Below are 21,338 nucleotides of genomic sequence, written 5' to 3' on the forward strand. Positions count from 1 at the left end.
CTTCTCCCCTGCCTGGTCTTACTGTTGGTAGGAATATTTGCAAGCAGATTTTAAAAAGAATTGCTGGGGTGCCTGGCTGACTCTGTTGGTGGAACATGTGATTCTTGATCTCCGGGTCTTGAGTTCAAGCCCCACACTGGGGATAGAGGCTTCTTTTTAAAAAAAAAAAAAAAAAAAAAAAAAGGAGGAACTGCTAGACTGCTAGGACATTTCAAGGTTATCAGTCTCTCTCACCCTCACCTTCTAGGTCTTTAATTGCTAGCTGAACTACAAATCAGTGTATGGGCTATAGGGAATATAATATCATATACTCTGATATAATTTTTTTATTGTCTTTCAGTGGATGTCCAAAAATAATTAGCTAGGTGAGAAAGAATACATAAGCCGTGGCTGGCACTCTGAAGAGTGGGGGGGGGGGGAGCGGAGAAAGGAGGGCAGAATGTGTGTGTGCGTGTATGAGTGTGTAACTAATCATGACCACTGTTTACAGTGCTTGCTCTGTTTGGAATGTGAGCCATAATAGAAAAAATGTCTGTTATTAATATATTTTATAAATGTTTCCAGATAGTGCAGTGATGGGTGCTTAATAAGTCCGCAGTGGTCTTCACTATCCGTCAGAAGTAATCAGGGGCATATAGTGGAGCTCAGACACCACATATGGGTGGCCCATGGAATGAGAGGAGCGGGCAGTGACAGACGCTTCAAGGAAGGCTGCAGTTGAAAATGGCTCCGGGGAAGCTTGTGGCCAGCTTCTACTTCTCTTTTTTAGACACTTCTGCACAATGATACCCAGGTATGCTCCTTAGGACGCCCATTTCAGCCCATCACTCAAGAATCTGCAGTGGTTCCTATTGCTTTCAGCCCAGTTCCAAAGTTAGGTCCTGCTCCTTGGTTTCTTACACCTTCTACAAGATTCCCCTCAGCTTCCCTTACAGCTCTGGACTCCTCAGCCAAAGAAGTCTACTCCCCGCTCGCCTCCCCAACCCCTTCTTGACTGCACTGGCCTTCCTGCCTCTTAGCTTTGCTCTCACACTTCAATATCCCAGATGCCCCCCTCCTTTGTTTCTGTAACCCGCATCCACTCGTTTTCTGCCGCTGACCGAAGGCCAGTCCAGCCTTTCCATGCTTGTCCATGCAGCGGCCAGGGGCTTCCCCAACAATTTCTGGTAAATCAGGAGACTTGCTTACAACAGCTCTGACACTGTCTGCATTTACGGTGTCGCCCATTTTTGGTATTTTAAGTGAGTAAGCTTCTCGTTCCTCACGAAGGATCACATGCTTGTTACAGACAGGAATCACTCCGCACTGTATGCCTCACTCACCGCATTGTCATTTCCTGCTTAGGGTCAAAGCTGCTGTGGGTGAGAATTCATTAAAATGCTCCTGAACTGACGCAGATTCGAGTAGGAGAATTTGGAGCCAGAAATCCATAAATCTCATCCTAACAGGGAAGCGGAGTTAGCAGCATCACCATGGCCTCCTTCCCGAGTCCCTCAGTTTCCTCTCCAGGTGGTCACTGAGGTGATCCGGGGGCTGGGGGAAGCCTTTGGGAAAGAACTGCTCTCCTATCCAATCCCCTGCCCTGGGGGCCGTGCTCACTTCAGATCACAGAATCCTTCAGGAAACCCAGTGCCTGCCTATACATTTTATACGGAACCAACATAGAACCAACTCCCGGCAAGGCTGATCTCATCGGTAAATACATTACTATGTCTTTAATGAAATTAGAAATATGCAAATTTAGAGGATAAATACGATAAAGAACCTTTTGTTAAATCAGATCAGGGTTACAGCACCAAGTAATTTATGAAAATGAGCTTTGGGATTTCAGAGCTGCACCAATGCCCCCTCACATTTGAAAGCCACTGGTGCACGGTCAGTACCAGGACACAGCAAGAATGTACCAATGAGGGGCATTTCAAGGCATCCATTTGATTGACTTTATGATGGATGCCGAATAATTAAGACAATGTCTTCTTTCTCTTACAGTTAAACTACAAACTCTGAAAAAGAGTGAGTCTACTAATAATAGGAAGCATCTGAATAATTTACATGAGGGAATTTCAGAAGAAACAATTATACAGACAGATTTATAATATTTACTGTAAATTTTAGAATGATGTTGTAAGCTCAATGAACTATCATCATTCAACGAACTATCATGTCTTTTTCTAACGTGAAAAATCAATGATACCTTAATTCACAATTTATACAGATCTGAACTCACAAACGTGCCTTCTGCAACAACTGTAGGACTAGGTAGTATTTATAGAATGAACACCGACCGGAGATAATGTAACTGGTACAAGATGCAACAACACATGCCCGGAAGTCCAAGGACCTGCAACGCTTCTACCAACCACAGTTCGTTCTTTCCCAGTCCAATTATTCCTGAAAGGTCACTGGGCATAGGTAAAACCATAATCTTTCCACTGAAGTTGCGTTAGTGCAACTTAGAAAAACTGTGTGATAGGAATTCTGGTTAGAATTCTTGTTACGCATGCATTCTTGCAATGCTACTATGGATTCAGGTCATGTATGACCACCTTTTCATTAGAGGGGGCACCACAGGGTAAGGCTTGGAGGAAAGTACAAGTTTATTTCAGAGTTGTCCAATTTTAAGGGAACTGGGACTTAAATAAATGTAACTGGATAGGCCCCACGCGCAAAGTACCGCTTCTCTCTGCCTTCCTGCCCACAGCTACCACTTGCAGGAAGAAAAGACTATCTATGGTCATGGGCCTTTCACAGATCCAGAAGGCCCAAACCCATGATCACACTTTTCTAAAATAAGGGCTGCAAAAGCTTTTTTAAAAAAGAGAAACTAAAGAAAGAAAGCTCATCCTCGCTCCCGGCTAAGTCATTCGAGTCTTGGGCTTATTATCTTTAATGAAATAAAATAACATCCATCTCAGAAAGATGTAATGAAAAACAAACTGAACTTGAACAGCTCTTGGCACAGTGCAGGGCACACAGAGATGCTGAGGATGTTGCAGAGAAGACCTAATGATCGTGTGAACGCCTACTCAATATGCAGATGTCTGCACGGTCCCCAGGGAGTGATCTGAACCTGTAAATACCCCGAAAGCTGCCAAAAACACCAGTGCCAAGGGCACAGGCAACCTTCTGTGCTCTCCCACCAGCCTCTGAGTCCCAAAACATCCTAGAAAGAGCTGTGAGACAGAACTCCTGGTTGGTCCCACATTGGTCAGGAGGCCAAGACCTTCGCCTCAAGAGCCCCAGAACTGAAAGGGCAGGAAGCAGTCTCCCCAGTCCACCACCCTCCACCGTCTCAGGTCAACTTGGACAGACAAGAAAAGAGACCCACCGGCCCTAAAGCTGTGCGACTGATACCAAGAAGTGCTTCCTACAAAGCAATCTTGAAGATAATCGATTCTTGAACAAATGACTGCCCGTCAGGTGTCCTGAATTCAGAAGAACAAATTCAAAGAAGGAGAAACCCAAATGAAAGAGGAATTGAGCTCTTTTATGTCCCAAACCATAGATAACCAGCATCACTCAAGAGTCGGGTCAGAAATCTTTTCCAAGAGAGGAGGCTGACAAAACACTTAATCGTACACTCTAAGGCAATTCATAATCATAACAACTGTAGACGTGCCATTAAAGTGTAGATGCTTGGGAAAAGGGGACAAAAACCCAATCCTTCCGTTATGTAATCCTTTGCCCTCCTCAGAAAGGGGCTCTTAGGGAGTGAAACTCTGGGCCTCCGACATAAATCAGTGTGGAGTGAGGTGAAGACAAGAAAGTTCACAGGTTTCCACTTTCACAGACATTGCATATTTCCCTACTATTGAACCTCCTTTCTAAAAACTGCCGCCAGAGAGTATGGACATTTGCAGAACATCTGAGAAATGTCACGGGTCCTGCGACATGAAGCACAGAGAAGGCCGCGAGTCGATGACTATGTATTATACCTGCGCTTACGGCCTAATTTAGTGGAATAAAATTTACCTCTCCATTTTCAATGCAGAGCAGGAGGATATGCAGACTGTTAATTTTCCTTTCAGGATTGTAATAGTCCTTGTCAAATGCTCACATACTTTAAGGATATTACACAGTTTAAGTCCTGTTGATCCTAGGCAATGATTTTCCTCCAATAGGATGTTAATTTGTAAAGCTTATTTTGCTTCTCCAAAGAGTTTTTAGACTAGTAAAATCTTAAGCGATTTACAGAATCATGCTGTCATCATCCATCATGGATCCCTGAAAACCAGTCTCTGCTCTTCTCTGCAGTGCCCTAAACCTGCGAGTAGGACCCACGCTGTCCTACGATTAAAGTATTGATGTCCAGGTTCGTTTCTTCTACTCCCTCATCTTTCTTGTGAATGAGTCCACAAATCTATGGGTTCTTTCTCTGTGACAGCTTTGACTTCTGCTCCCACTGCCTCAACTCTGCTCTACACATCACTTCCCTTCTAGAATACTGTTGTTGCTTCTTCACTAGACCATGTCCCCAGCCAGTCTTTACGACTTCTAATCAGTCCCAGAAATGATTTCAATACTTCTCTTATTACCTGTGTCTTTCAGGTGCTCAGAGCCTTCAAGTGGCTTGGGTCATACACGACGTGACCCCAACCATATCTAAAAACTCATTCATAGTTAAGATTCCTCACTATTATTCTATATAACCCCTTGCCTTCTTACCTTCTCACACCATCCACAACACAAATGGGATCCCTGTGCTTGATACAGTCTAGTCATGTGCTGGAAATTCTCACCCAAGTTACAGCCCAAGTCTGCCTCTTGTCAAGGCACTCAGACCAACTAGGCCACGTGGATGACTCTCTTGTGCAAACTTCAGGACACAGAAGATGCTCTGGGACTATTCCCCCAATACCTCACAGAATTTTTGGGCTTAGGCCTTTATTTTTTCTATCTGAGCTGTATGTTCCTCGAAAAGAGGAAAAATGGCTTATGTCTTTTAAGATACCCCCTGCCTAACAGATTACCCTGCAAACTCAACAGTTATATAATGAAGATGGCAAAACCCATGAAATTAGTCCTTGTTACGTACCATAGTTCAGTGATTCTAAAACTGTCACTGTGCATGAGAATGACTTAGGATGTTAGTATAAATGTATATTCCAAGGCCCAAACCTAGAGATTTGGTTGGTCTCAGGTAAGGGGAAAAAATTTAAAGACCTCTAGGGAATTCTAATACAGTTAACCCCCACATGTTTTGTTGAAAAACTTCATCACTGATTAATCTGAAACAGTAAACACAAATAAAACAAGTACAAAAGTATGCAGAATTATAAACAGTGGAGAAAGAAAATCTGGCATGTTGCAAACTAGTTACCATTATTAGGAAGTTTTTTGTGATAGTAACCATAAACCATATGTTCTTTTACTATTTTAATTTAAAACAGCTATTCTCATTAAAGCAATTAGTGTTAAAATTAAAATAATCTTTTTTTGCATTTAAATTGTAAAGTAGGGTTATTTGAAGTTATTTATGTAAAACAGAAAATAAGTTATATTTGCTCATTCAATAATACTTGATCTACATTATTCCCTTGAGACAATATTATAAATCTTTAAGCCTTTTTTTGTTGATTTTGATCTTTAACACAGGCAATATGCAACATAAGACATGTTCTCCTTGAATTCATTGCTCTAAAATATATAAAGACCTAGGTATTTATACTCCCTGATAAGCCCTTTTTGGAATAAAAGTATACTACTTATAATTCTCTCTTTTTTCATGATAAACAATTTTTTTTCTTTTAAAATAAAAACTTCTCAACTCCAACCAATCAGAGTGAATGCTACACAATCTCATGTTGGCAAATAGCAACTGTATTTAGCAATCCAGGGCTCTTTCTAGGTTTTGCAGGTTTTTGAGTTAGATGATAATTTTAAATAGTTCCTCCTAATTTTAATTATGTAATAATTATATAATATTATAATTTTATAATACTTTAATTATATAATTTTAATTATATAATAGGCAGTACTTTGCCTGCCATACTTTTCTCATGTTGGCTTGCTTGTACTAATATCCTTCAGGGAAACATCTCGGGATCTGTTAGTAAGTCACATAACCAGGAAAGAGGAACCTAATAAATATAAATATAAGTCAAGGGACAAGGGAGTCTTGTTCATATGTGCTTGGATGTATATGATATATATGTTTGTATATGCTTGTTCACGTATGCGATTTTACCTCCCATTTTTTGTATGGCTTTGGGGAGCAGTGTGGTGAAAGACTGGATGGCTAAGCTTGGTTTATAGTTTGTGAGCTGTTTTGTATTTTTTTTTTAAACACTATAAAAATACTTTCTAAGTGTCAGTTACCAAAACTCTGCATTTGTTGAAGATTTTGTATATTTAGTGTCTCTTATTTACCTTCTGAAATCTCTTCTTGGGGTGGGGTTTCTGTAGCGCACAGGAAGTTAACAATTAGTTCCTCTCCCAGCTTTACCTCCTTGTGAGCCACTTGTTTAGGCCACTAGGGAGAGACACGGAGTCTCTGGACCATGTCTCTTGGGAATCTCATGGCAAGGAACCAGCAACTTCACAAAAGGCATTAATGACGCTTGCCCTGTCAAGCCTCCACTCAACCAATGAGGAACACTTTGGTGCAGAAATAATATACTGTCTTAGGGGCTGCAGAACTCAGAGACTTAAAGTGATGTTTTATCAAGTGGAAGAGAGTCCCTTTCACATACAGAATATCAACTCACACTCACCATACAGGATATAAAAGATGGCTAAATATGAAAAGCAAATAAAAGCACGTGAAGATTTTTATAGCCAAAGAAAGATTTGATTACATCACCAAAGAAGATGATTTTGAAGATGAAAAATAACTTTAACCTCCAAACTCACACCCATACAAAACAAACATGCATGTGCACACATGGGCACAGTCATTCAAGGCTGACCCAGTGGTGAGTGACTCCCACACAGGCTTTTGGCTTATCAGGAAAGACTTCTCATTTTACTTCCTTCTTCACACTTTCCTCCTGCAAACTCAAGTAAGTTACCACAGGTAATAACCTGCTCTCAAAGAGGTTACCTGATCTCCTTCACCAGCCACCTCTCTGGGTGTTGCCTTACTAAGTCATACTTTTAAAAATTTGACTTTGCAGAGACAGAAAGTGAACAGATATCATGAAATCTAAGGCATTCAAATTACAGGAAGTGTAAGTGGGTCTAATGTTACGTTTTTTGTGGCATTTAAACACAGGGAGACATTCTCATAATAGTTCTACCAACATTAAGTATTTGTGTTGAAAATTATTTTACAAATCACATAATACACTCTGTTCTGCAATTTAACATTTCTTTTCCTCCCAAGGTTTTCTTTCCCTTGACCCATATATCATTACAAATTCTGTTTTTTTAAATAATTTGTCCCCCAAATTTAAAGTTTAAAGGTAGTTTGATTTTTTAAGAAAATTAGTCTTTCCATCGTAAAACGTATTTCAAAATATAACTGTGGAGGCAAATCAATTTCTACACATTGAACATATGTTCATCAAGTCACCTCCCAGCTGACAGTCACACACCCCTGGCCAAGGGGTGAAATAAAGCACTGCATTCTGGACCCAGTCAGGGGTACTGCACGTCTTTGAAAGGAGGCGTCCCACAGTACGTGGAATATAAAACTTCTCCGGGAGTTCCCAAACTCTGTTAAGCAGACTATCCATCCTTATGTCAAAGCTGAACGTTTTACGTACATATTTTGGAAGAGCAGAAGCAGGCACAGATACAGTCACTCCCGTTTGAAAATCGGAATATCTCAAAAGTACCGTGGCAACATTTTCTGGCAAAGGGTTAAACCCTCTGTTACTTAATAAACAAAACTGTCCACCTTACTTTTCAGTACTTTAGCGCATTTCAGAAACCCAGAATTCATGAAGTTGAAAAGTCTTGCCTGGTTGTGATCTACAAGCGATCGTGCTGCAGCCCACCTTCGGCCAACTTCTCCAAGTCTTGATCCCCGAGCCGGTGACTACCTTCCTTTCACACTTTCCCTAAAAACGCCTAGTGCTCCGAGTAAGAGCAACGCTCCGGGAAAACAAACCTCGGCTGACCGGTCGCCCCAGCCCCCGGAGCTGTGTGGACGCCCACTGATCTGATGGGGGAAGAAAAGAGCCGTCCCGACCGGACGAACCCGGGCTCCCCCGAGCCGCGCGCGCCGCGAGGGCTCAAGCCCGCCGGGTGCACCCGCGGGGACCGCTCCCCAGCAGGTTGTGATCTGCATCCCCCGCCGCCTCTGCGGCGGCCGCTCTCTCCCCACTTGGCCTCCCTACTGAGCAACAACTCCACTGCAAAAAGACCGGGAGAAAACTTTTCTCCCAGGAAGCGTGCGGGAGCTCGGTTAACTTTGGATGCAACGCCCAGAAGGTGGATCAGCACCCCACGCTCGGCGCGGCTCCCGGGCCCCCGGACCCCCAACACCGCAGCGCCCCGCACTCGCCCCCCAGGCCCGCCCCGGCGCGCGCCGCCCCGCACCTACCTGGGCCTCGTCCGCGTCCGGCTCCGCGTCGGAGAAGCCGAGTCCCGATTCGAAGGCGGCGGCGGCGGCGGGCGCGTCGCGCGGACCCGGGAGCAGCGCAGCGGCGAGCAGGGAACACGCCAGAGAGAAGAAGCCCAGCAAGTGCATGGTGGAAGGACCGGGAGCGCGGCGGCCGGGCCGCGGTGGGGGCGGGGTGGGCGCGCGGCGCCCCCGCGACGCTGCGCTCCCTCCGCGCGGAGCCGCCGGCGACCCCCGAGGGCGGCGGGAGGCGGCGGCAGCGGTCCGCGGCTCGGCGCTCCCCACGCGGCGCGGCGCGGTCCGGGCCAGTGCCGGGGAGGGGCGCGGGGTCAGGTAAAAGCCTCACAGGAAACCGGACGTCCGAGCTCCCCGCATTCGGGGCCGGCGAGGTGAGGCGAGGGCGAGGGGGGACGGCTCCTCGGTTCGCCTTTCTGTTTTCGCTTTCTGGCACGAGGGGGGCAAAGCCGACCCCCTCGGCGCTGCTCGGCCCCTCCGACCCCCCCGAGCCCGCGGCCCCCTCCTCCCTCCCCTCCCCTTCCCCGGTGCAGCGAGCGGCGGCCGGGAGGAGGGCGGCGGGGCGCCGCGCGGCCAGGCCGGGGAGCTCGGCGGCGCGGGCGGCTCCGGAGCGCGGGGCGAGCGGCGGCGGCGGCGGGCGCAGGGGCAGGGCATGGCTGACGCGCCCTCTGCCTGCGCTTATGTGAGAGAAAGCGGCCGAGGGAGGGAGCGTGCCGAGCCCGGCCGCCCTCCCCTCTCACTTTCCCTCGGAAGCGCTCCTCGCGCTCCCTGCGGCCCGCGCCTCCGCCCCGGCGCCCCGCGTCCCCTCCCCTCTCCCCTCCCCCCTCGGGAGCGCGGCCCGGGGGGCAAGTTCAGCGGGGGGCAGGCGGGCGGCGCTGGGCCGGGCGGAGCGCGCCTGGGTCGGCGTCCCGGGGAAGGCCGGCCGACCCTTTGTCCTCGGCCGCTGCCCGGCTCCTGCCCCGTACCCGGCGCGCCTCGCCCCCTGCGCCCCTGCTCGAGGTTTGCCAACTGTCCCGGAGTTTCAGGAGGTCCGAGGGCAAGTCCTCCCACTGGCGGAGACCCCGCCGCGGGCCCCTCTTTCCCTGCCTCTGGGTCGCTTCGCGTGCAGCCGAGCACCTCGGGAGAGCTCAGAGGGCAGGGCGGGATGAGTGCTGAGGAGCCCCTCAGATCCCAGACTTTTGGCGGGTGAGGAATGAAGAGCCACAGTCTTCAAGGAGAGGAAAGACACACTGTCAGTTTCTGCAGGGAAGTTGGGTTTCAGGGAGAAAGGGAGTGATCAAGAGACACGTGTGCTGTTCACAGGGTGGAAGGTGACATCTGCAGAAAAGTCACTGCATTTCCCCATTGGAAAGTCACGTTGTGGCGCCGATCGCCTGGGCTGTCCCCCCTTTGGGGCTGACTGGACGAGTCGCCGGTCACCTAGCTGCAGGGTTTCCCGAGCTACTTTTAAATACACTGATCATAAAGTCTTGGACTGAGAAGAGACTTTGTTACCTGAGTCAACTCTCCAAGTTCTGAAACCCCCCCCCCCTCCACCCGTTACATACTAGAAGCCTCAAATATCTTCAAGGACAGGGAGTCCTCTGCCTTTTGAAAATCAACATTGCCAAAAAGCATTTCCTTCCACGTATCCATTGCTTTCGACTTCTGGACTTTACACAATAAATCTAATCTAACTTCCACATGTGAGTTCTTCGACTATTTTGAAAACATCTGTCATGTTCTCCCTGTGCTAGCTTTCCTCCCAGCTAAATATCCTTTTTTAAGGAAAATGACAGCTCCACATTCCCTCATCAACTGTAATCTAATTTTCCATGTTCTTCGTAAAGGATACGGCTCAGGACGAGGTTCAGAGCTGAAAGCGCTCTACAAGCGTGTAGAAAGGGTCTTCTCGTCCAGCCATCGTGCATGTGTTGATACAGCCTCGAATGGAGTTTCTTTTCTGGCAGCCAAATGAGTGTTGACTCACGCTATGCTTAAAATCAACTAAATGCCTCAAGAATTTTTCGTGTGTGTTGCTGCTCAGTCCCATGTACGTTACCCTGCATTTGTGACGTTGGCTTGCTGTGCCCAAGATTTGAGCTCTAATTTTTTCTTTATTATGTTCTGTCCACTCAGTGAGTCAGCCCAAGATCACAGCATACTGAGATGTTTGGGGGATGCTAGCCCTCTGGGTCCATCATGCTTCTTGCTGTCCTTCTACTCATATTTCATCAGTTTGCCATATTTGTCCTCAGATACCAATAGAGCTGTGAGGAGGGAAGAGCTGAAGCCAGACTAGTAGGGCTGAAGTCGAAGCCGGAGCTTCTTTTGAAATGTTCCCTATCGTAGCTATTTTCAGCTTTGCACTTAGAATACTGAAGGGAGATTTCAAAAAACACGTGCTCAAGTGCACCATCAGCGACTCCTTCAGTTGGCCCCGAGGTAACATGTGTGCTTTGGACCCCCATAGGCAACCACACTGGGAATCTCAGGCACTTGCAACACTCCTAGGGCCTGGCATAGAGTGAAGACTGTCAATCAACAGAATCAAAATATATCAAAAGGCGTCATGTTAACTGATTTATTTTATTTGATAATACAGCTGTAAGCCCATACAGGCTTTTTTCCTCTCAAAAATGTTATCATTTTACCACTTATTATTTTAAGTAAAGGAAATGCTGGCAAAAAGGAAACGCTGGCAAAAAGTATACTTGAGAGAAAAAAAAAAAGACAGTGGTCTCAGAAGACCATCCTGGATTGGCTGTTGGAGTGTCTTCACTGTAAAAAGGGCCACTTTCTCTGCTCTACCTTTATAAACTGCCACTTTTGGCTATTGTGCCTTCTTTGAAGAGCAGTTGTAAATTTATCTTAATTTACTTAGGACTTTTTTTCTTTGAGACAGTCAATTTTCTTTTGTTGCTGTTGGAAAAGATGTATGATTTTTTCTAATAGTTTTTAATTTTATTGGACGTGGTTGTACTCTAGGTAATGTTGGGTTTAGAGCTGCGCTGAGGCTTTCTTGGTGACTTTGTACACAGTTCATTTTGGAACCACTTCTGTATGTGCTCTTTCTGTTGGATAGTTCCAAGTTTGAGCTTACTGTAATATTTAAGTCTTGAGAGTGAATTTTTAAATTAATTAATGAATTAATTTGATTTTGTTTATTCATGAGAGAGAGAGACAGATACGCAGAGGGAGAGAGAAATGCAGTCTCCCCACAGAGCAGGGAGCCTGACGGGGGACTTGATCCCAGGATCGTGGGATTGTGACCTGAGCCAAAGGCAGATGCTTAACTGACTGAGCCACCCAAGTGCCCCTTGAGAGTGAATCTTAAAATGAAGTGTTCTTGATCTTTTTAAATTCATTTTTACTTTTTTAAAGAGTGTATTTATTTGACAGCAAAATGAACTAGAGGGAGAAGGAGCAGGGGGAGGGGCAGAGGGAGAGGGAGAGGGAGAAGCAGGCTCCCTGCTAAGCAGGGAGCCTGATGCTGGGCCTGGCTGGATCCCAGGACTCCTGGATCCTGACCTGACCTGAAGGCAGATGCTTAACCTACTGAGCCACCCAGGCAACCCCATCATGTTTTCTTCTTCTTTTTTTTGTTAATCAAAATTTTCATTTACTGGTGTATACCCATTTTTGTAACATCTGATGTTTTTATTTGAAATTCTACTTTTATAGATATTAAAATCAGAGTCTTTGAGAATTGAGACCACCTGTGAACATGACTTGTAGGCAACCATAAACCCACTTATAGCAAAGTGATTTAGTTATTCCTTCTAGGGAACTTTAACCTAGGAAAGATGATTGCAAACTAGTAATTAAATCCACTGTTTGCTTCCGGAAATGCCCACAAATCAGTATAGTCAAGACAACAACTGCACACTGGCAAGTAGCCTTCTTAACCAGTAACGGTTTACTCAGGACCCTCACCTGCATGTGTCAGCCAGTCCTAAACGGTGACATCACAGCTTTGTTCAATCCTACTCATCTCTCCACTTTGAAAGACCCCCTTAACCTACTTGAGTCCAGTCCCCAAAGTCCTACAACTGTTCTGCTTCTGACTTATCTCTTATGAGACATTGCTGTGTCCCTTATTGCAGTAAGTTCTACTGAATGTGACTTTTGTTTATTGAAGGGTTATCTGGTGATGTTTTGGGGAGTTCAGCCACCTGGAAGTCCCATCAAGATCCTACTGAAAACCCCCTTTGTACCAAAGCCTAGTCCCTCTCAGAAATGGGGGCCACTGAGGCCACAGTGATGAGGTAAGTCTTGCATTAGATCTCAATTCCAGCTTCTTGTCATCAAACTATCAAATGGTAAGTGTATTTTGTCCTGGAAGATTGCCTTTCAGGAATTCTTTATTTATTTGATGAGATTTGTAGATGTATATCGCTAGGAAAAAGCTGCCTCATTACTAGCAGGGTTGCTTTTTGTCACTACTCTTTTCATAATTTTCTGTTGTTAATGGTCAGCAGGAAGTTCATGTCCGAACATTATGTCTCCCAAGACCTGTCAGGTTGGCCCCTGGAAGCTGCCTGGCCGTTAGTTTGTGTGCCCAGGACAGAAGGTCAGCAAACCACTGATTTGACTGACCATTGCCAAACTGTCATGTGTTCCTCTCGGCCTGAACCCGAGTGTGTGTCTTCTAAAGGTGTCTTGCGTGTATTTACATCGTAACTAATACGTGTGAGTTGCTTCCTAAATGGCATACATTTACCAACAATAGTTTAATTTTGGTAGTCATTTTGGGAAACCTTTCATTGGAACAAAATTACTCATTTTTGAGAAGTGGTTTAGAATGGAAAGAGTAAAACTGCAAACGTTCAATGACCTGTATTTTTTTTATTGGTATGCGAAATCTTGCAAGAGAATTCAGATTCCGCTGTTGCCTCTCTAAATATTCTGGTGAAGGAAACCAATGAAAAATGTGAAAGACTATCTCTTTTTTAGATCTGCTCAAACCACAACTTGAACCTAAAAGTTTTGATCGTACTCTTCTTCTATCCTGTGGCCTTCAGTTACCCTCTGCCTCTACCACTCTGACCAGCTCTCCTCTCCCGCGGGCCGGCCAGCCACTCCGAAAGCCGAATTGTCTCTTAAAGTTAACCAGATCAGAACAAGCCCCTCATGGTGGAACTTAAGCCCTGATTGTGGTTTGAGCTGAGAGTGATTTTCAAAGGCTTTCCAAAGCCTGTGCAGGACTGGCGGAAATTTACAGAGCAATTTGCAGTAGTTGTAAGAACATTTAATTCAGTGTTCCCAGATCTGTATCAATTGATTTATATGTTATTAAGAACCTCATCTGTGATAAAATTCAATAGAAAAGGTACTGTGAATTTTTTGATTGTGGCTTAAAAGATCCGAAATCCCATAATAAAATCAAAGGAACTTAGAAAAACTATAAATGTTAGACAAAAATGTTGGAGACCGTGCCCACAAACAGATGAATACACTGGGGAATTTGGGAATAGGCTCTTAAACCCCTTTGGAGAACATTTAGGTATAGCTCTTGGAGCAGACACGACTACAGCTCTTTCCTCACTGAATGGCCTTAAGTCAGAAATAGGGGCTTTAATATGCAAGCAAAAACTGGAATAGAAAATGGTCCTTTTGCTAGACCTCTAAACCCTTGCTGAGTGAAACCAAAGGGAAAAAAGAAAGTATGAAATCAATGAGGCTGCCACAAAGGACGGTCAAGCACTCAATTTCTCATTTTCCCTTAAACTCCCAAAGACTTTTACTGAGGAATATTTTTTGTGACATAATACCTGTTTTAGAGTATGTAGTTATTTTTGAGGGGGGAAACAAACACATGGGGATAATCTCTGTCACTTTGGTTGCTTGACATCTTCAGAAACCTTCCACTAGAAACTTGCAAACATTTAACAAGAAATTACCCACTCCAAGGAAGATGAATTGATCGCTGACCTTTTATCAGCATTGGTGAGAAAATTTTATTAAGGTTGCTAAGGATGTCTCTGGTTTCATTTCTCATCTGCATCACATTAATCTTGGTAAAACTATAAAGATGGCATGTGGAAGAACTCAAATTTTAGGACACCCTTGAACACTTACAAATGAGTTCATACAATTGCAGCTTGTGATGGAGTTTGAATACCTTAGTTAATATTTGCTGATCTTCAAGGGTGAACGAAACTTTGTTTGGTGGAAAGGTTCTTATAGTAGCAAAAAAAGTACTTGACCTTGTGTTTTCAATCTGAGGAATTCCAATTTATTTTTCCAGTAACTGAGGTACTCAGTGTACTGGGATAGTTACTAGAGAACTTTTCAAAGCCTTAATGTTCCCTCAGAAGTTTTATTGTTCATATTATTCTCAATCCTCACAAAAAACAGAGAAGGTAAGTGGTATTTTTAAACTCAAATGAGCACTCACTAACTCTTACCATAAGAACACATCACAAGTGCTCTTTCAAGGTTCACATTTCTACCCAAATTCTGGCTCTACTTTGCTTTGGGCAGATGTGGCAAAACATTTTAATAAGAGACTCGGCAATCTAATCAGTCTTAGTACTAACAGGGATGAGTTACATTTCCTTCATCTTCTCTCAAGTGGCCTCTACATGACCTAAAAAACACAAACTTTGTCAGCTGGAGGACACTGTAAAAAGTGCCGAGGATCCACAATGGGTGGGAACTCTTCAGTAATTCTTGATCACTAGACAGCAGTTAAACTTGAGAAAGTAAATACTGAGATTCATTCATGTGTCCCACCTTAAAAAAAAAAAAAAAAAGATTTAACCCACTGACAACAGGATTGATTTTCCTTCAGAAAACTTAAAATTAGGAATTCTTAAGAATTCTTTAGAAGCATTTGGTCTTTGAGTGGAGAGAACTTACACAACAGAACTTTGTGCCAACACGGCAAGATGGCAACCGCAGGACATGGCCAGTTTCCAGCAGAGACTTACAGAACTAGATTTAGATGACTGGGACCATGCTTGAATCTGATTTTTTTTTTTCTTTTCCCTCTTAGCAATTTTCTGTCATGATTGTAGGCTCAAGGTGCCGGGTAGGTAAGCGACAATTGTTATTTCTTAACCATAGAAAAGTCAAGGTCTCCAACTTTAATATTGCTTTCTCTGTCCTTAGTCATTCCTTGCTGTGACTCAAAAACTGGGAGAAATGTGTGCATGATTTGTCCAAAAAAAACAATAGAGCTCCGTGTTTGGTACACATTTGCATATGAGTGCCAACTGGCTAGTGCCAGTCCTTTGTTATGAAATATTTGGTTTCATCCATAATTGGACTCAACCACAAATTGGCCTTTTATGTGGAAGAGAACACAACAGGACAGGTAACCAAAATCCAAACTCCTTCAAAAGAGAGGTTTCTGCCTCCACTGAAACCACACTCAAGGACCATTTCTGAGAGATAACGTCTGTAAACAAGCTTTCATGGAGGAAAGACCCAGAAAGGGAACAAAGAACAGATGGTTTGTATTTAAGATCTGTCTCACATTTACAGACCTTACAAAGAAGGCTTAGTATGGAGATACTCTTGATTGCCTATCAGTCCTACCCCGACTGACCTTTGATGAACCTCTCTTCACTTCGTGAGGTTTATGTTTCTTTTTTTTTTTTTTTTAAAGATTTTATTTATTTATTTGACAGAGGGAAAGAGATTACAAGGAGGCAGAAAGGCAGGCAGAGAGAGCAGGGTGGGGGCTGTGGGGGCGGAAGCAGGCTCCCTGCTGAGCAGAGAGCCTGATGCTGGGCTTCATCCCAGGATCCTGAGATCACGACCTGGGCTGAAGGCAGAGGCTTAACCCACTGAGCCACCCAGGCACCCCGTCATGAGTTTTATGTGAATATTAAATTAGTTAATATATGTAAAAACTTAAAATAATACTTGACATTTAAGACTCTGAATAAATTTTGGATAAAGAATGACTAATTATGAATTAATATTTAATTATATGCTATTAATATGTCAATATATTAATTTTTATTCCTTCCTTATATTTATTATAATTTTTCTGTTATTCACCCTTATAATTAAATATTTGTTCAAGCAGATATAAAATTCTCACACTGTCTTTTCTTGGGCATTTTGAAAATGTTATTTCTTTGAATTCCTCCATCAAATACTGCTACCGAGAAATCTGAAAACAATAACAGTTTATAGCCATATAATGTCTATTATGTATTTGGCTATATTTTTATGGGTTTTATATGTTGTAATGTGTTTAGAACCCCCAACAATCTTATGATATGGAAATTATTGTGATCTGTATTGTATAAATGAGAAAACTGAGCTACAGAGAAGTTAAGTATCCTGTTTAATGTTAGGGCTAGTGCTCATGTTTGACAGACCCTGGATTCAAAGCTGGTGGGCTCCAGACCAGGAGTGTAGGCATTGTCCCTCTTTACTGCCTCCTTTCAAATATCGCTGTAATGCTTTCCCTCGTTAGATAATCTGCCAATTCTTTTTTTTCTGTAAATTTTTTTTATTATGTTCCCTTAGCCACTGTGTAGTACATAGTTAGTCCTTGATGCCATGTTCAGTGATTCCTTGGTTAAATGTAACACCCAGTGCTCATCACAGCATGTGCCCTCCTCAATACCCATCACCCTGTTACTCCCTCCCCCAACCCCCTTCCTCTCTGAAACTCCCAGATTGTTTCTCAGAGTCCATAGTCTCTCGTGGTTCATCTCCCTCTCTGATTTCTCCCCCTTTGGCTTTCCCCCCCTTCCCCTGTGGTCCTTCATGCTGCTGCTTATGTTCCTAGCAGCCGTGTCCACAATAGCCAAACTGTAGAAGGAGCCAAGAGGCCCTTCAGCAGTCGAATGGATAAAGAAGATGTGGTCCATATACACAAAGGAATATTACTCAGCCATCAGAAAGGATGAATACCTACCATTTACATCCACATGGATGGAACTGGAGGGGATTATGTTAAGTGAAGTAAGTCAAACAGAGAAAGACAATTATACGGTTTCACTCATATGTGATCTGCCAATTCTTGCTAGAAAATTTTAGAATGTTCCCTTTGTCTTTGCTGTTACTGAATTTTCCTGTAAATATCCATAGTGGTTTATTTGTAACTTCTTTGGCATCCTTTGGTTTTTTTCTATCTGAGTTCATGTTTGTATGTATGTATGTATGTATTTGTATGTGTAATTTCTGCAAAATAATGGGTCCTATTTTATACAAGCTGTTTTCCCTTTATATTTTTCTAGCATGTCTTATATACAGATGTTGACATTTAATCTTTATTTTCATGTGTTAACTTTTATTGTTTTCCGTTCCATCTGCTTATCCTTTTTTAATGGATCCTAAAATTTTTTCCCTGACTTTGAACTTATCCCCCTTGTTGATAGGGATGATTCTTCTTTCTCCCTATGTATATATACACATGTAACTTTTCTGCCATGATGTACATGTTCACATAAGTCACTATTTTGACACTTTCCTGGGATTATTACAAGGATTACTGAAATTCTACCACTCACCAATTTTGATTACACATCCAACCCTCAAGCTTGAGAAAGAAAGTTGGAGGGGAACCTGACTGGCTCAGTCTGTAGAGAATGCAACTCTTGATCTCAGGGTTTTGAGTTCGAGCCCCATGTTGGATATAGAGATTACTTAAAAATAAAATCTTAAAAAAAAAAAAAGAATATTGGAAAGCCAGTTACTAAGTATGATGTATTAGAAGGAAAAATCTTGATCAAGTTTTTAAACTGCATAATTTACAAACATGAGTGGTATAATCATTATAATTAACATCATTTGTGAGCCATCTCAACTGATCACAACAATTGGTAGTCATACTGTTGTTTTAAAAAAATCCATGTGCTGGGACGCCTGGGTGTCTCAGTCGGTTAAGCATCTACCCTGGGCTCAGGTCATGGTCCCAGGGTCCTGGGATCAAGACCTGCATCTGGCTCCCTCCTCAGTGGGGAATTTGCTTCTCCCTCTCCTTCTGCCTGCTCCTCCCCCTCCTTGTACTCTCTGTCTCTCTCTCTCTCTCTGTCAAATAAATAAATAAATAAATAAATAAATCTTAAAAAAATTTAAAACGTCCATGTGCTTACAGAATTGATTCCACAGTGCTTACTACGGGGTGCGATTTCTTTCACAATATTATGACAGACCCACCTTTCTAGCTTAATTCCCCATTACTTTTCCATTACGTGTCCTATTTGCTGACCCTGATAGAGGAATTTTTGTTCCTCAGTCACACCAGATAAACTGTCTCACTGATGCACATTTTTCATACCATCCCTTAGGAGGAGCAATTCTTTCCAGTCTTGATGTTCATTGAAATATTTTTTATTTTTATTTATTTCCTTACTGTCACGGTCATGGTCAAACATTCCTTTTTAATCCATCAGAATGAATTCTTTCCTCCCTCGTGCTTTATTGTTTTTGTGTATTTCATGATCTAAATGTATGTTTTATCTCATCATATGCTTACTTACTAAAAGTATTTTCTCAGTGATGATCATGGTGCCTGGAATCTTATAAATACCTAGTTTATGCTTGAACAGTGAGGGAATCTCTTGTTTCTTGGGTTGACCAAAGCACAGATCTTTCTTCTTCTCCTGCTCATTCTTCTTTCCTTCTTCTCTTCCTCCTTCCCATTCTTCCTTTCCAACCTTCTCCAAATCACAATCTGTAAAAATCATATTTGCCACTGTCTTAGCTCCCATGTTTAATGCCAGCCAGCTTCTTTGTAGGGACTGGGTCTCACTCATCAGTGTCTATTGTAGCATCTAGTACAAGAGTTTGTTGAATGTAATTAAATGTGAGCAAGGGGGGGGCGCCTGGGTGGCTCAGTGGGTTAAAGCCTCTGCCTTCGGCTCAGGTCATGATCTCAGGGTCCTGGGATTGAGCCCCACATCGGGCTCTCTGCTCAGCGGGGAGCCTGCTTCCCTTCCTGCCTCTCTGCCTACTTGTGATCTCTGTCTGTTAAATCAATAAAATCTTTAAAAAAAATAAATAAAAGTGAGCAAGGAATTTGAGACAAAAACGTACTCATTTTTTATTACAACTGCTTTTAAAAGATGTAACTGACATACGGTAAAATGCACATACCTAAAATATGGAATTCGATGAATTTTGACATAAGTACACATCCATAAAATAATCACCATGATCAAGATTGTGACTGTATCTATCACTCTCAAAGGTTTTCTCAAGCCACCAACTCCTGCTCCCCCATGTTCATGCAACAAGTGAACTGTTTCCTGTCGTACAGATAAATTTATATTTTCTATTATTTTGTAAAACTGAAACCATATGATATGTACTTTTTTGAGTCTGATCTCTATTACCCAGGATCATTATTTTTAAATTCACCCATGTTGTCAACTACATGACAGGTTCATTCCTTTTTGTTGCTGATTAGTATCCTATTGTATAGATGATATACCATAATTTGTTTATCCATTCATCTCTTGATGAGCATTTACATCGTTCCAGGTTTTGGCTATTATGAACAAAGTTTATATGAATATTCTTACAACGAACTTTATGTGACAAAAGGATAAAAGCTTCCATGAGGTGATCCTAATGTTTTTTCATTTTTAGCTTTTTAATATGCTGAATTACACTGATTGCTTTTCAAGTATATAAACCAACTTTTTTTTTTTCTGGAATAATTCCAAGAGTTTGCATAGAGCTGGTATTTTTTCTCATTTATTTATTTATTATTACTTTTTAAATTTTAATGCCAGTATAGTTAACATAGAATATTACATTAGTTTCAGGTGTACAATATATATGTGGAATTTAAGAAACAAAACAAATGAGAAAAGATATTATTTATTTTTTAAATGTTTGGTAGAATTCGTAGTTGAAGCCATCTGAACCTTGAGTGTTCTTTGTGGTAGATTTTTAACTGTGAATTCAGTTTCTTCAATAGATATACATCTGTTTAGATTATTGACTTATTCTTGGAAGAGCTTTGGTAGTTTTACCTTTCAAGGATTTCTTTCATTTTACTTCAGTTGTATAAAATTTTTCACATTTCCATTTTCCTTTGAGTATGTGTTGTATCTGTCATGATGTTACTTCTCTTGTTCCTGATATTAGTGGTTTATGTCCTTCTCTCTCTGTCTCCCTCTCTTTCCTGATCAGTCTGGATAAAGGCTAATCAATTTCATTGATTTCCTGAAAGAACCAACTTTTTATTTCATTGATATCTCTCAATTTTTGTTTTCTGTTTCATTCATTCTACTCTTTATTATTTTCTTATGCTTAAATTGGGATTAATGTATTTTTTCAAAGTTTCTGAGCTAAAAGATACCATTAATTTGAGACATTTTGTCTTTTATGATTAGCTTTAGTGTTACAAATTTCTAAGTACTTTTTCAACAGTATGCCACAAATTTTGATACCTGTACTTTTATTTTCATTCAAGGAAGAGTATTTTCTAATTTGCCTTTCAATTTTGTTCTTTGACTTATAGGTTATTTATAATTGTGTCACGTAAGTTCTAAATACTTTCAGATCTCTCGGAGATTTTTCTGTTATCTCTCATTTTATTGTGATCAGAGAATGTAGTTTATATAGCTTGAATCTTTTAAAATTTATTAAGTCTTTTTTCCTTGCTTGGAATATGATCTGACTTGCTAAATATTCAATGTGTACTTGAAAAGAATGGATATTCTTGTGTCTGTTAGCTATTTGTATATATTCTTTGGAGAAGTGTCTGTTCAATCTTCTGCCCATTTTTTGACATGATTATCTGATTTTTGGGTATTGAGTTTAAGGAGTTTTTTTATAGCTCTTGGATATCAGCCCTTTGTCTGAACTGTCACTTGTGAATATCTTCTCCCATTCCGTGGGTTGCCTCTTTGTTTTG

At 42.3% G+C, this 21,338-nt stretch overlaps 1 protein-coding gene across 1 annotated transcript in view; it reads right to left on the reverse strand.

Annotated features, from left to right (window-relative positions):
* Positions 1-8,695, reverse strand: part of VEGFC (vascular endothelial growth factor C) — a 100,658-nt gene extending 91,963 nt beyond the window's left edge. The window contains exon 1 of the mRNA XM_080796883.1: positions 8,489-8,695. Within this exon, the coding sequence (XP_080653009.1) occupies positions 8,489-8,635 (147 nt within the window). The 5' untranslated portion in view covers positions 8,636-8,695. The remainder of the gene's footprint in view (positions 1-8,488) is intronic.
* Positions 8,696-21,338: the final 12,643 nt, after the last annotated feature.

Source organism: Martes martes (genome assembly GCF_963455335.1).
Source record: "Martes martes genome assembly, chromosome: 2".
NCBI classification, from domain to species: Eukaryota; Metazoa; Chordata; class Mammalia; order Carnivora; family Mustelidae; genus Martes; species Martes martes.